At 41.5% G+C, this 15974-nt stretch overlaps 1 protein-coding gene across 7 annotated transcripts in view; it reads right to left on the reverse strand.

The window, feature by feature from the left end:
* STK32B (serine/threonine kinase 32B) overlaps nt 1–14843 on the reverse strand; it is a 180554-nt gene extending 165711 nt beyond the window's left edge. For 3 of the 7 annotated variants that reach the window (XM_080373475.1, XM_080373474.1, XM_080373476.1), the window contains exon 1: nt 14448–14843. In XM_080373475.1, the coding sequence (XP_080229601.1) occupies nt 14448–14706 (259 nt within the window). In that variant the 5' untranslated portion in view covers nt 14707–14843. The other 4 variants (XM_080373478.1, XM_080373477.1, XM_080373479.1 and 1 more) reach the window with 4 other exon arrangements.
* Nucleotides 14844–15974: the final 1131 nt, after the last annotated feature.

A 15974-nucleotide genomic window follows, 5' to 3' on the forward strand; every position in this document is an offset into this window, starting at 1 on the left:
TTTTCATTTGTCATTGTAAGATTAAAGCTCATCAGTCTGATAGCAGTGATGTTGCTCCAGGAAAACCTTTCAAAAGAAGCAAGCAAACCTGTGGATTGTAAACATGGCTGTCAAGGTCCAGTTTATCTTTTGAGATTTGAAAATAGTATTGAAATTGCAAGGATTTCAAAAATATTTTAAGATTATTTCTGAAGATGTTCAGGCATTTGTGTCTTGTGGCTCTTCCTCATCAAAAAAGCCCCAGCTATCAATGTGGAAAACAACCAGCACCTCTCAGGGCTCTGAGAGCACTAACTGGCCTTGCTGGTAATGACCAACTTCCCTGCCCCACCACCACCAAGATGCCCATGGGCTCAGGAGCCCCATTGCAGCTCAGACCTGGATCAGGCTGCTATGAAATGAGACTGAGCCACGAAGCGCAGATCAGCAAAGCCATGGCAGGTCCCACAAGGCTCCTCATGGCTCTTCTGAGATGCGTATCAGCTCAGTCCTCACCTGAACTAGACTGCAGGTATGACTGCGCCTGGCCATGTACCTCAACTACCATCCAGACTCTTGGTTGACCCCACTTGTATCAGTGACCTGCTCTGGTAGCCTGGCTTGGGGACAGAGCAGCTGCAGTCTGCCCACTCCTGCTGCATGGTGGCATTCCCAGAGCTAGAACCTGGGCCACGGTTTCACAGCAGTGGGATGCAGCCGTGGGTGGTAAGGTCGCACAGCAGTACCTGAGGGTAGAATGGGGACTGGAAACAGGAAAAGATGCCTCTCATCATGGAAAAAGGCAATGTTTAATTAAATTGGTGCAATATTCCATTACTGCCCAGCCACAAAGAAGCACCTCAGAGTCCAGCAGAAGCTAGACACCTCTTATACTAATCAGATTTCCATCAACTCTTCCAATGAAACAGCTGACTTCTAAGAGGGCGGACCTCCTCCATTAACTTCACCCATTAGCCCACCCGTAGTTATCCATCCTCTGCAATTAAGTGACTTTCAGTACGGACTTCAGCACTCAAGTTGCATCTTACCCATAGGTCTCATAAATTTTAAAAATGGTTATATTTCTGAAAAAAAAAAAAAAAAATCTATTTTAGGGATGGAACCTCAAATCCAAAGCTCTGAGGTTCCAGAGGAACTGACCTGAACCTAGCTTTAGAATTCTGTTTTTTTTAGCTGTCTGGAGCCAAAAAGGTGCTGCTTTTTGATTCTAGCTAGGATTCTTGCCATTTCATTGTGTGAATCATTTAACCTCATAAGAATCACTTCACTCTGTGTGCCATTTTGCAATAAAAGCAGATCTCCCCAAGGTTTTGTACCTACATGTTCTAGACCACACTTCTGTTTATCCAACATAATCGATTTTTCCCAGCTTCCATTGAAGCAATATCCTGAGTTTTTAGTTAACATTAAAGCACCATACACCAATTCTTGTGACTATTTTCCTTCAGGGTGTGTAGAAAGAGTAGAAAAAAAGCCCTGATAGTAACAACTTGTCCTGGGTTTAGCTGGGATAGTTAATTTTCTTCTTAGTAGCTGGTGCAGTGCTGCCTTTTGGATTTGGTGTGAGAACCACACTGATGGCACACTGATGTTTCTGGTTAATGTTTGTACTAAGTCAAGGACTTTTTAGTTTCTCAGGCCCTGACAGGGAGAGGACTGGAGGGACACAAGAAACTGGGAAGGGACACAGCCATGATAGCTGACCCAAACTGGCCAAAGGGATATTCCATAGCACGGGATGTCATGCTCAGTATATAAACCGGGGGAGTTGCCAGGGCCAGCTGATCACTGCTCGGGGACTGGCTGGGCATCTGTCAGCAGGTGGTGAGCAATTTTATTGTGCATCACTTGGTTTCTTTTCTCCCTTCCCTTTGGATTTCATTCCTCTCCCTTTCTCCCTCCTTTTAATTATAAATGTTATTATTGGGGGTTTATTTTATTTCAATTATTAAATTGTTCTTATCTCAACCCTCAAGTTTTACACTCCTTTCTGATTATCCTCCCCATCCCTCTGGGCGAGGGGGGAGTGAGCGAGCGGCTGCGTGGCACTTAGTTACTGGCTGGGGTTAAACCAAAACGCAGTGATATGCAATTCATACAAAAACTTGCAGAATTTCAGTGCAATGCAAATTTCTTCATCTCAATGTTTACAGATAAATATTTAATGATGGAATTGGTAGTTTTGCTACTGGGACTGAAAGAGATGGGTTGAGTGCTGTACGTACAATGGCCACCTCACTGCAGGAGGTTTTTTACTTGGAACTGATGACTTATTCTCCGATTATTGCACTACTTGCCTCTGGGAAATCCTTCCGGTGATGAAATAAAGGTAGTTCCAGCCTGATGAAAGTATGCTTATGTACACACCACAAGCAATTACACCAAAGCTGGTAGGACCACATATTTCTGAAAGCAGTAAATATGAGTAAGGAAAACAGGGTCTTTATCTTACCCACAGCTAAGATTAGGAGTGAAACATTAAAGATTTCAAGCAAAGCAAACACTCACAAAACAAACCAAATCCAACTCATCTCCATTCCTAGGCTTTCTTGTCAGCTGGCACAGAGGTGATTGAGGGGAGGGGGAGGACTTCAAACCAGCCACAGTTCCCAGGTTATGGCTGGGGGTGGGCATTAACAGCAGGTAAGAGACTCTCTAAGCCACAACTTAACTTATGAAGATTTACCTTATACCACCACACACCAGGAATAAATAAAAAGATACGTTAGATATACAGCATGAGTAGTTGACAAATATTAAAGGAAAGAACATATCTTCCAATTTTAATAACAGAAGTTACTAGGTGCAAAACACAAACAAGTAGTGAACTGCAGAGGGTAAAATTGCTCAACGTAGCAGAAGGTTTGCTAGTCTTAATGCCTGAAACATTCGGTGGTATTAAATGTGTTTATATCCAGTCAGTATAATCACAGAAATATAATATCAAATAAATTTAATTATAGATGTTAAATGAAAATAGTGAATATTGGTGACTCAGTTCTACAGTTCCCTACCACATACACTGGGTTTGTTTCTATGAGAGTAAGGTATGTATAAAATTATCTATCCATATAAAACAGCCTTGGTTTTTTCACAGTGCAGAATGCAAAGCTTTCAAAACAGAAAAAAAAAAGTTTATTTCCCACCACCAGATCTAGCCTTTTTTTTTTTTTTTCTTGTTATCTTAATCAACAAATACAGGTGAAAAAAAGGACTAAAATCAGCTTTGTATCTCCAAAGACTAGAAGAAGTAGTCAGCAGTCTTTCCTGCTAGGCTGTATTTTTCTTTTCCAAATTGGAATGTAGCACTGCAGGAGGTTCTTTGCAGTATCCAGGGTATTCTGTCACTTGAAACATCAGGACATCAGTGATCCACATATGTCTGTGGATCATAATATGTGTATGATCTATCTAGCAGAGGAAGGTTAGGAGGTTGAGAGCTGAGCCTCTAATTACTCATTAGCATCTGTAGCCCAGAGAGGCATTCCAATTCTCTGCATTTCACTAGAAACAGTGAGAAAACTGAATGCCATAATCAGAATCTTTTCTCTGTAAGGGACAGCAACTCCACTGAAAGAGTTGCTTTCTATTAACGCATTTAGAATCCGTGCCTGTGCTCCCTCCAACACTTGTGAGATAGATGGCTTCTGGCTCAGGAGAATTAAAATCTGAAGTCAGGGCAGCACTCAGCATAAGTGCTTGAAACCACTGAAAACACAGTATCTCTTCACCGCCACATGTCACTTAATCTTTTCTAAACAGCAGACATAACCTCTCCTCACTCTCCAAAAAGCCTTGTGAAAAGCCATTTAGAGAGAAGATGCTATCCTAGCAACAGCCAGAATTTGCCCAGCCACCAGACAAGCTCCACTTGCATGTCCAGCCTCCCACAGACACAGCCAGCAGCTACCCCGGCAGCTATCCTCCAGCTGCTCTCTCCCGCCCTTCATCAGCAGAGATCCCCAACTCCAAAAGAACAAGGATTGCTCTGCTGAAAGTTTGGATCAACAGGAAAAGTTCTCTACTCCCTGACTCTTTTCTAACAAAATCTCCCAGCATTTAAAGTTTTTGTTTAACAGAAGATCAATGAATCCTGCAAGAAAAGTCTTTCAACACTGAGATTTTTGGAAAGAACTTCACACTAAAAATTTATTACTTTTTCTAAAGTTTTTTCTCTGCTATTATGATTTGCACCGTAAAACAGTCTAGTTGAATAGTTTAGCTTAAAACTCAAGCAAATGACCTCAAAGACATGTCACTGGCCTGGAAAAGAGTGGGAAATTATGGCATAATCAGCACACTTGCTAAGAAATCACATGCCAACACCGGACAGAGAAGAATCTCATGAATCTACAGAAGACTTCTGGCTAGCCTGTTCCTCCCTTTATATCCAAACCAATCTCAGTGAAGGCTAACTCTGTTTTACAGCAATACCCTGCACTTAAGATTGTGTAGGAATCTCTGTAGTTTTCATATGCTAAAACAGTGAAATGTGAAGCTGGACTTCAAATAATGACTTTTCCCTACTTCTCAGGAAGGTTCTTTTGATTAGCTTTTGTTCTTTGACTTCAAGCTTTGTGTAGCAGATCTCAGTGCCTAAGATGTGGTATTGCCCCAAAAAAGTTTGCAAGCTTTACAGCTTGGACAAAGACTTATCTAAACGCCCAAAGGCACAAGAACAATTTTCATAACACACCATGTGAAAACAATGCAGGGGTAAGCAGAGGACAGTTTCAGAAAGGTGTGAAGGACACTCAGGAGGCTAACGGTGATTTTGTGATTATATTGCATCTCTGTTCTAACAGGGTAGCTAAGAACAGTTATCACTCAGCAAGGGAGGCAGAACAATCTCAAAATAAAATAGTAATTACTGGAAGGATTAACTCAGTTTGCATTTTTAGATCTTAAATAAGGAACAGCAGGTGTTTCCTTATCACTGCAAAAGTAGGAAAAAGAAGGAAAAAAATTTTTGTCCATTGCAGTACATTGCCTCGTAGTACATTTATCTTACTTAACACAACAGTCTTTCTTACACATAGTGGTGATAGAATACAATGACAAAGCCAGTGCTCTATTTCATTCACTATCAAACCAAGCTAAAAATGAAAGGACCAAAGAGTACATCAGCTGTAGAATGTATCTAAAAGTTTCCAAACTTCAAAGAATGGGAATTATAATAATGTTAAAAAAAGATATAAAGGGAATGTGGAAATAAACTTAAATGCAAGAAAATATTGCCAGATAGGAATAGGAAACTAAAACACACCAATTTAATTCATATTTCAATTTGAGTCAGATAAAAAAAACTGTAGGGTAGATTTGATTAATACAGTCAAAATAAACATCTTCAAAATAGAAAAAGGCAGAAAAGGATTAATGAAATATAAAATACAGACTTTTATATTAAGATACAATATGTAGAAAATATTTATGGGGACATAAAATTTGAGAAATAAATTTCAGATTCATCAATTATGTTTAGTTATCATTAAAGCCTGCATAACAGGCTGACACCATCTCTAGTAATGCTTTCTAATGAGGGTTCCTTCAATTTAAAAGGAAAATGCCTTTTTCTTAATTATGGAATGAATGAAAGTTAGTTATGTGTCTATATTGCACTTAACCACGTCAGAAAATAGAGTACAACATTTCTAAGAATAAGTGTTACAGAATCTGTTATTTTCATGTCAAGACTGTGACAGAGATCATAGAAAAGGGCTGTAGGAGAAAAACTAGACATAGAAAGAATCTTCCATTAGTTATAGCAGAAACTGATGATGTGCAAAACTGAAAAAAGAACCCCGATGGACTGAATACAAGTGAAATAAACTGAACTCGTAGAATGATAGACTCATAGAACCATTTAAGTTGGAAAAGACCTTTAGGATCACTGAGTGCAACCATAAATCTAACACTGTCAAATACACCACTAAACCACGTCCCTAAGCATCACATCTCCAGTAAGCTTTCCTTAGTTGCATACTGCCAGGTTTCCTGAGATGAAGAATGCCAGATTGGAAAATACAGAGAATTGACAGCCTCCAGAACTGAGGCAGTGATTTAAGAGGAGACATCAGATTTTTACAAACATTTTTACAGAGTTCAAATTATCCATGGTTAAAAACAGAACTGTCCAATTGCCTCAAAAATCCTATCCTGTCTGTTCAGACTTTCATTTACTTATGAAAAACTACATGTTGATAAGAGTCAATGTGGAAATCAAGGAAGTTAAAGATGAGGTCAAACTGATCAGATGAGAAATTATTACAGCGTAAACAAGTCTTCTGGTTATTGGGGTAGAAAATTACTTATTTGGGAACAAAAGGAAGAAAGTCCTTACTTCTGTGATACAAAAGTACACCCCTACTCTTAAAGTCTCTTCTTGCTGGACACTTCAGATAAATGCTGACTGCCTAAAAGGAACAATAACTAACACTAAAATTTTCCTGAGGACAACCTGAAAACTGGTTGCACAGATCCTGTGCAGAAGACATCCTGCACTTTCATTATATTTTTCAGATTCTGGTAGGTTAGGAATCTGAAAGGGAAAGCCTGGTAGTACTCACCAGTGAAGCAACAGATGCCTTTGTTCTTTCCTCTTTTCTCCAGAAATTTGTGTTTTATAAAGGTACAGTATTAGTGTCTACCAAAAAAAAAAAACCCCACAACCTTTTGCATAAAGGAAATACAATAAAAGCCCACCTACTACGTTAAACAGAGTAAGAACTTGAAGTGTATAGCATAATGTTTTACTGTATCCACATGATGTATCGTTTTTACAGTACAATGTTCATTTCTAAGAGCTTAAAATTAAGTCAAAGGATGTTACATGAAATACTGTATTAAGAGAGTCAGTTCTAGGTCCTGAGTAACATATTAACACTCATCCTCCTCCTGTACTGAGGAGGTGTAGGTATCCTGGGCCCCACCAGTGCTCATCTGCAGATACTGTGTGATATCAACAGGCATTTTTGATAGTTTTCCCAGGAACAAATGCAGACAAATAAAAGACAGTGTTATTCTTCAAAACAGTTAATGTCTTTGAGACTCAACCCCAGAGAATAAACCAGCTTTGTACCACTTTAACATAAGGAGAAAAAAATCAAGACATTCACCTCTTCTGTTTCTGCGAACACCCTGTAGTTTTTATTCATGCTGAATTGTGACCGAGTCCAAGAAACTTCAGAATATGATTTAGTTAAGAAAACAACTGTTGTTGCTAGAACAAGTTTTTGATCTTTGCAGGACAATAATCTTTTAGTTTTTCCTGTTGCAGGGAAGCTTACATATACAGATGTGTACAGCATTCACAAGTACAACAGCAAATTCAGCACCAGCTCTACATAGGCTTACATTAAGCGGTAATGGTGGTTGCAATGACATGATATTCCTTCTGAATCTCCTTTGGCACAGACCACAAAAACTCTTGACAACAGTTTGGTAGTCGGTACCTCTGTGACTGCCCAGAATTACCATACTGTTCTTCTGTGCCCTCCTTTCTGTCTACATTCTCCTACTCTCTCACATCATGCCAAAACCACAAGCTTGACACTGATCACTATTTTGTTCTGTGTTTGTACATACACTGGCATTAGGGTTTATGAAATGTCTTGCACTACACATGATAACTTCACGTCTAAAGTTCAGTAAATGGAAAATAAAACTATCTAATTCAATATGGTCATAAAAAAAATTAAAATCCATTGGTCTGGATCTTGTTTATCTAAAACCTTGATACCCAGCATAAAATAATGCCTTCAACAGCCATGTTATCCCTTTTTTGATACAGAACTGCCTTGGAGAATTTTTAAGTCACAATGCAGTATTCTTCCCCAATCCAGTTCTAAAAGGAAATTGGAATATTCATCTTTTTGAAGGAAAAAGTAAAATGCTACGTAACACACCATAGAATTTACATGAACAAATCAAAAACCCAGCAGAAATATTAATCCTACCCTATATTTGTTACTTTCACTAACAAATGGTATTTAGATTCCAAACCCTTTATTTAACTGCTCTGTAGGGCTGTGTTTTGTGAAACAGTTTGAAAAGAGTATGTTATTAGCTTCATGATTTGAGTTCTTCGCAGTTGTTACATCACTGCCTCAGAGGTTATCCATTCCAGCTTTGTGGCAGCAGGCTGATGAGCACCATCATATCGCTGACAACAACTGGACACTGCATGCTCTATTTCAAATCTGCCTCATTTTGACATTTAACCATCGCTTTAAGTTGGTTCCAAGTGAAACCCTTTGTGTGTCATTTTTCCCTGTGTCAATTTTATAGTTCTTCAGCTTCCACTGCACTTGATATAAACTCAGCCGTTATGCTCTGAATTTAGCTACCTGAATCCATATTAATTGCAGGCCTTTTTTTTAGAATCTGTATCTATTTTTTATGCTTTTAGTGCAAGATGGTCTTTTCAGCGGCTGGTCATTTAATAACGATGCTTTCTGCAACTTGCCAACAACTTCAAATCCTTCATTTCACTGAAGGATTTCTAAAGAGGAGAGGTAGAAATCAAGTTTAAATTGCAACTTCGAATTTAAAGTTTAACACCAGAGGATGGATGCTATATTCTCTAGTACGTAACATTTCCATTGAGCTCTGTAGTTATGACACTAGAGCAGAAGAAAGCCTTATGATTCAGGCAAAGCAGTGGAACTTCAGCATTGCCTTGCACTTAGGTACGTACATAAGCACTACAGTGACCCAGAGACTGCCCATATAGAAATAAGCCAAGGCATGTTGCTTTGCCTCATTTCTCTAATACAAGACTACAGCACTGAGGCACAGCACGTCACACTGACCTCCATAAAGGAGTGCTCAAGTGCTATAGCTTCAGGATGCTCGGTGAGAAGCTCTTTGGAAAACCACACATGCTTTAAATGTAATCACATACTACAAAAATAAAAACAAGCTCTTTAAAAGTTCCATGCACTTGTTTCTAAAAGTAACTTCAGCAAAACTGACTTTTTAAGCCCCAAATAAGCAAGTCCAACTGCCATATCACTTCACAGGACCAACTTCTAGCCTCAAACACTTCTGTTTCTTAACCTTTCCTCTGTATCTTCCACTACAATACAAGCAAATAAGCGATTACTATTTGGTAGTAGTAATACCTCCTGAGCGAGCTCTTTTCTATATGTCTCTTTTCTGCTATTTCACTTTCACCTGATAAACATCATTGAAGTTTTAACAGAGCACAGTCAAGCAAATCCAACATGACAGATACTCTTTACAATCACCAGGCTATTGCTAACATATTTGTTACTTATGATACTTACTGGGAATTTGCAAATAACATTTACCAGCAGTGAATATTCCCCTCACCCTTCTATTGCCATTCTTATGAACTTCCTGTTGTTTCTGAAGAGTTAAATGTGAGGAAAAATATACTGCTTTTCTCTCCTGATCTTAGCACTGGATACACACATTCAGGAGAAGATAGTTGCTATGAGAAGAGGAAGTATTTGAGGTAAAGAAAGTCAATGTTCCTTTACTTCAGCAATGTTAATCAAAATGAAACTGTTTTGCTTTCACCTGACTGCTGAATTGACTACACAATTAGTGTAGTACCTAGCTTGAAAAGACTTCGTAAGTGCCTGAAGAAATGTTACAGTTCCATGCCACCTACCTAGGTTTGATTAGCAGTAATGAAGCTGCTACACCAGACCTAGTTGTCTATCCAACCTATACAGCAATTAAAAAAAAAAAAAAATCAAGGAAGAAATCTATTTTTCCATTCAACTTCTTTAGCCAGAGTATAAGCTTGAAGCAAACAAAAGACTGTTCACTGGATTTTCCTAGCTGTCATTGTGCTTTAACATAGGCATTTAAAAAAAAATAGTATATATTTACTGGGAGTTGTTGTGCAAGGGTAACGAGATAAGTTTTTCATCAAGGAAAAGTGTTTTGTAGATAGTAGAGTTGGCTTAGATTTCATTTTTCTTAATTTTGGTGAAGCAATATATAAAAAAGTATAAGCAAAGCTGAACAAGGTGAGAATGTGCTGGTTCTGACTGGGATAGAGTTAACTTTCTTCACAGTGACTAGTATGGTGCTTTGAATATGTGCTGAAAACAGTGTTGGTAGTACAGAGATGTCTTCATTATTGCTGAGCAGTGCTTACAGTCAAGCCATTTTCTGCTCCTCACCCCACCCCAGCAGTGAGTGGGCTGGAGGGCACAAGGAGTTGGGAGGGGACACAGCCAGGACAGCTGGCCACACCTGACCCAAGGGGTATCCCATACTGTGGGATGCCATGCTCTGCATATATAAGCTGGGGGAAGAACAAGGAAGGAAGGGCATTGGGAGTGATGGCATTTGTCTTCCCAGGTAACCATGACCCGTGCTGCAGCCCTGCTTTCCTGGGGGTGGCTGAACCTGTCTGCCACTGGGAAGTGGTGAATGAATCCCTTGTTTTGCTTTGCTTGTGCATGCAGCTTTTGCTTTACCTATTAACTTGTCTTTATCTCAACCCACAAGTTTTCTCACTTTTACTCTTCCGATTCTCTCCCCCATCCCACCACGGGGGAGTGAGCAAGCGGCTGCGTGGGGCTTAGTCACCAGCTGAGGTTAAACCACAACAGTAACACAGGAAAATATGTTATTTTGAAATGGGAATTATGAGACTGACAGGGTTTAACAGCAAAGGAGATGAAGTCTGGAAAAGATCCAGCTGAATATTTACACAAAATATTCAGCAGACTTGATAACTGGCATGAAGCTGATGAGAGTGGTGACAATACAGAACATCGGTTAAGTAATGGAGAATCAGCATCACAAGGAAAGAAGTGGGTGATCATCTTTGGGAATATGAATAGTAGAAATGGACTGAAATTCAGTCATGCAAAATGCAAGGCCACGTACATAGGAACACCACAAAGTTCTGCTGTAGATTGGAGCTTATCAGTGGAAATTACTGAACAGGCACTGGTGGGCTAACTGATTGCAGGGTGACGTGATTGAACTATCCACATGATGCGTCCATGAAGAGGGCGTACGTGGTTATAGGCTGTACCAGGAAAGTTATTTCCAGTAGGGATCAGGTGGTACTGTTTCCAGGACAAGGTCCCAGTGAAAACTCACCTGCAATTATGTGTATAATTCAGGTTATCTGTGCGTAACCAAGGCATATTCAAATGCATGCAGATGAGGGACACAGGGAATGAACAAGCAGTAGAAATTAGAGAAAACTAGAAGAGGTTTTCTTACTACTAGTCAAGGAATGAGGGGGGACATTTTTGTATCTATCTGTGCGCTGGAGTATTGATGGAGGGTGGAGAGCTGTTTAAGCTAACAAAAAAGTTGAAATAAACATAAATTTTATGCAAAGGTTAAGAATCACTTAATCAAGAAAACAGATGTTCCTAACCATTCATTGAATGAAGTTCTGGAAGATCCTTCTATCAAAAATAGAACATAGAGAATAAATATAGCTCGTTTAAAAATGGTATGCACTATGGCCTTTAAAAATATCAGCGTATGATAATGATGCATTATGCTGTCCACGATAACTGGAGATTTACAGCATGCAGTCCAGCCTTCTGGCTGGATTATTTTTTAGTTATCCTAAACATGGAGGGAGTCTACATACAACTCACAATTTTTACATCTACTCAATGGATCAACACCTGTTCTCATTAGAAAGCATGAACTGTTCTAGAGCAGATACTCTATAGGCTTGTCAGGCGGTACCTGGGTACTCTTCGTATACTATTTCCATTTATTTCTTTGTTAAGTGATGATACACTGAGTAACTAGCTTTTTCTATGATTTACAAAGTGACAATAGATGATTTTAAACCTCTTCTTCCAAAATTTGTGTTTTATTCTACATCCATCATTAACATGTATGAACATAAAATGACAATGCTTTTTTCTACTTGTTTTTCTCATTTTAAGAGGCAGCTGTGACATTATGCACAATACACTTAAATAGCTTAGTTTCTACTATGCCTACATATTCATACACAACTCCTTTATTCCAGTTCTCTTTGAATTGATAAGCATTGTCATTCTTGAGCAAAATTATACCAACTCAAGAAACAAATCTACTTTTTCCTGCTACATTTTCTCTTTTGCCTTTTTAAAAAAAAAAAAAAATCATATCAAGTCTGATATTACGGAGAACTTTGATTCTTTTACCTACTAGTGGAAATATGCAATAGAGCTTGATTTTGGATTACATGATGTAAAATACATTTTCAAAGAAGGAGATATTTTTCTATATTATTCAGGTACTTGGGAAAATGTCATCCTAAATAATAACTTGTAAGTAATATAGGAAATACTGTTTCAAAAGCAATGGACTCTTCTGAACTAGATGGCTGTGCTAAGCATGACATCTTCAGAGGGGAAAAAAAAGAGATGATGCTAGGAACATTCATAATGGGAAAAAACCTCAGAACAAACCAAATGAAACCCAGTCAAAGAATAAATAATGATCTAACAGAAATCCATAATTACATTATGTGCTTTTTTTTTTTTTTTTTTTCAAATTAGGTATTAATAATGGCTGCATTACAGAAATGTTTTCCTGAGGGAAAAGGAGCTAAGTGGCATGAAGTTTACTCTGCAGTAAGTTACTATTGAACTTTATTTCGTTCAAAAACTGACCACAGCTTTGTCTCATAAAAGAAAAAAAGTAATTCATGGAAAAAGCTAACTCAAGAGAGCCCAATCAAAAGTTTTACAAAGGCAAAGGCGTGGCTCCTTTTTTTACCTTAGGCTGTCTAGGCGAGTTTAACACTGTGCTTTCACTTGGGTATTTCTTGATGAGTTACCTCAAGCTTTACAACATTAATTGAGCATGATCAATATTTTATCTGGGCGAGATGTGTAGGGAGTCCTTTCTCTCTTGCATTTACATAGCATGATCTATGGTAAATGACTGAAATTTTGCATCAGTTCCAGAAAATCACAGCTAATGCACCACAATACACAAATAGTAAATAACCTGTCCCATTCTCCACACAAACAATGGAGTCTTGCAAACCAAACCTCATCAAATATCTCTTCAAGCTTTGTTAAGCAATATGGAATGATAATGGTGTCTTGAATGCAAGTAAATGTGTATTCATGTTTTAAGCACTTTACATGCATTTAATATGTTTTCTCCCTATTAGGAAAAGAGTGCCAATCTCTCCGTGTGTCCTGAGCATACAGGGAAGTACATACATGGTTTTTATTTGCTATGAACCTCAGAAAGCCAAAACAATGTGATGATAGTCTATCGAGGCTCAATAACTGAATAAAATATGTTGGAAATTTCTGGGAAAGGAATATACTCAAAATTAAGCACCCATCATCCAGGTAGGCAACAACATCTATCCCATTAGTACCATTAAAAGCATTTCTACTGATAATTTACAAGTATCTGCTTCCTAAGAGCGCTGTGTTCAGCTTGCTTCAAAAGCCAGTAGTGATTGTAATTGAAATGCATTCACACAATTCCAGTTAAATATGGTCTACGTATGAAAGTGACATGAAAATGCATAAATAGTGCAGGAACAACCATCTTTTGTGCAAAGTTTTCCACTGCCTTCCAAAAACATTCCAAGATATGCTTTATGACATACTATCTAGGCAGAGGGGGAAATCTCAGGGTAAGAGAACAGGCTAATAAAAAAAGTTTCAGAAAGTAAGGGTGACGGAGGAAGGATACCGACCGAGAGAGATACCACCATTTAAAATGGGCAGGTGGGCAAAGAGTCTATAAATGAGAACAAAAGCAGCGGCTGCCCGGCTCCAGAACGGTGCCCATCCACCGGCGCGTGAGTGAAGTTACCGGCCATGTGCTCCAAACCCGAGCGAGGGTGCGCCGGGCTCCGGGCGAGCTCGGCTGAAAGCAAACACCCCCGCGATCGGCGACAGCGGCGACATCAAGGTGGGCTCCCCCACCCCCCCACCACCACCCCCGCCCCGCAGCGGGTCCGCCGCCGCTCGCTCCCGCGAGCAGCGCGAGGGGCGCGGGCGCGGCCCCGAGGTGCGGCACGAGGGCGCCGCGCGGTACCGTGGACAGCTCCGCACTCACCGTCCTCGTCCGCGTCGAAGACGGGCGCCCGGTGGGAGTGGCCGCCCCCCATGGTGGGCCGCGGCCGGCTCCGCATCCCCCGCGCCCGCACCCCGCGGGGCGCGCCGGCAGGCACCGCGGCGCCGGGCAGCTGCCCGACCCCGGCCCCGGTGCCGGTCCCGGCCGGGGGAGCCTCCGCCGGGCTAACGGTCACCCTGCGGCACGGAAGCGGTCCGTCCGCCCCTGGCGGAGCTCGCAGCTGCCTGGCGCGCACCGGCTTGGCCCGTCTCGCATCGCGGAGGGGCAGGGGAGGGAGGAAGCGAGCTGGGGGAGGAGGGAGCGAGGGAGGGAGGGAGGGAGGGAAGGAGGCAGGGAGGAGGCGGACGTCCTGCTGCTGGTGGCTGTCGGTTAGCGGTAAAAGCCGGATCTACCTGGATCCTCGCGGATCCTCCCGACCTCCGCTGGGGGCGCGGAGCCCCCCTCTCCTGCCCCAGCCGCCCTGCGCTGCCCCGGCCGATGGGGGCGGGCAGAGCGGCTCCTGCCGCCCGCAGGGGCTGCAGCTGGGCGGCACCGGCACCGGGGGGCTGCGGGCCCCCAAGGCGGGGGAAAGGCCGGCGGGGGTAAGCGCTGCCTTGCGTCGACATGACAATTTTTTTTTTTTTTTTTTTGGCCTCCCAGCCGGGACTCCATCCCAGCAGCGCGGCGGGACGCGGCCCGCCGACCGAACTTCACCAAGGTTCCAAGGGGAGAAGGAGCCAGCCACCCCCCCGCGCCCCCCGCCGGACTCGCCCGGGGCGCAGGCACGTCCCGCCGCGGCCGCCCGCCGCCGGCCCCACACCGCCACCTGCCGGCGACATCGCGCAGTGCCCCGCCGGGCGGCGCCACAAGCCGGGGGGGCAGCGCGGCTCCGCCTGTGCGGGGGGCGCCTCTGGGGGTGGGTCTGTACCGATACACAAATACCCCTGTCTCAACGTGTGCATCTTGGAATGACTCCGCTGTAAAAGTGCATTAGGGAAAACTACCTGAAACGTGAAGGTCCGACATGAGTCATTCGCCCTATAGCGAGTAGCGAGGGATTTCTACAGTTGCCATTATTTATCCACAGAAATTGCTGTTTCGTTCCCTTCCAAAATTGCTAGCATTAGCAACTTTTGACACAAAGTAGAAAAAAATCACTTGTGAAACTTCCTCCAAAGGGAAACAATTTTTAAAAAGAAAAAATCTGTATTATTACTGCAACCAAGTCAAAATCTGTTCAGTTCCTGTAGGAGAAAGCCACAGATAAAGAAATCAAATGGAAGTTGCATTTTTTACTTCTCCACTTCCACAAGGGGAGAAGAGGTAGAAGGAAGCGGAGCCTGAAGCCAGAGCATGCGTACTTTCACATATACCAGCAGAAAGGCTGTTTACTTGCGATATCTACTACCCTTCAGTACAGCTGCTTAGAAAAACCCAGAAACAAATTCTGCATAAAGTACAACTTTCAGTCTCTTTGTTTATGATTTTTACCTGCCTTAGTTACCCACACTACCTGTCTTTGAACCCAACGTAACCCTCCTATAACCTTCCAGGGAAAGGTTGGTTAGGATTGACTGCAGTGGATAAGACCCTGTGGTTTGCGGCCAGAGCTCAGAGCTCGCAGCACCCACGGACCCAGAGAGCTGATAAATTCAGATACAGTGATATTTCTCTATAAGTAGACATGGACAGATTGAGTCACCTGCTGATATCCCTTACTTAAATTATTTGGCTTGCTACTATTTACATGTGAAATAATTTGCAAAATAGGGAAGCTTTCAAAACATTGACCTATGAGTATTCATCTAAAACACAGTCTGGAAAGCACCACTCTCCCTTTGTTATTCTTCTGTTTATTACTTACACATTTAAAGATTTACTCACCCAGTCACAAGCAAAAACAACGTCATGTTGCTGAGGTTATGCTGCTTCAGCCAGAA

Source organism: Falco punctatus (genome assembly GCF_963210335.1).
Source record: "Falco punctatus genome assembly, chromosome: 1".
NCBI classification, from domain to species: Eukaryota; Metazoa; Chordata; class Aves; order Falconiformes; family Falconidae; genus Falco; species Falco punctatus.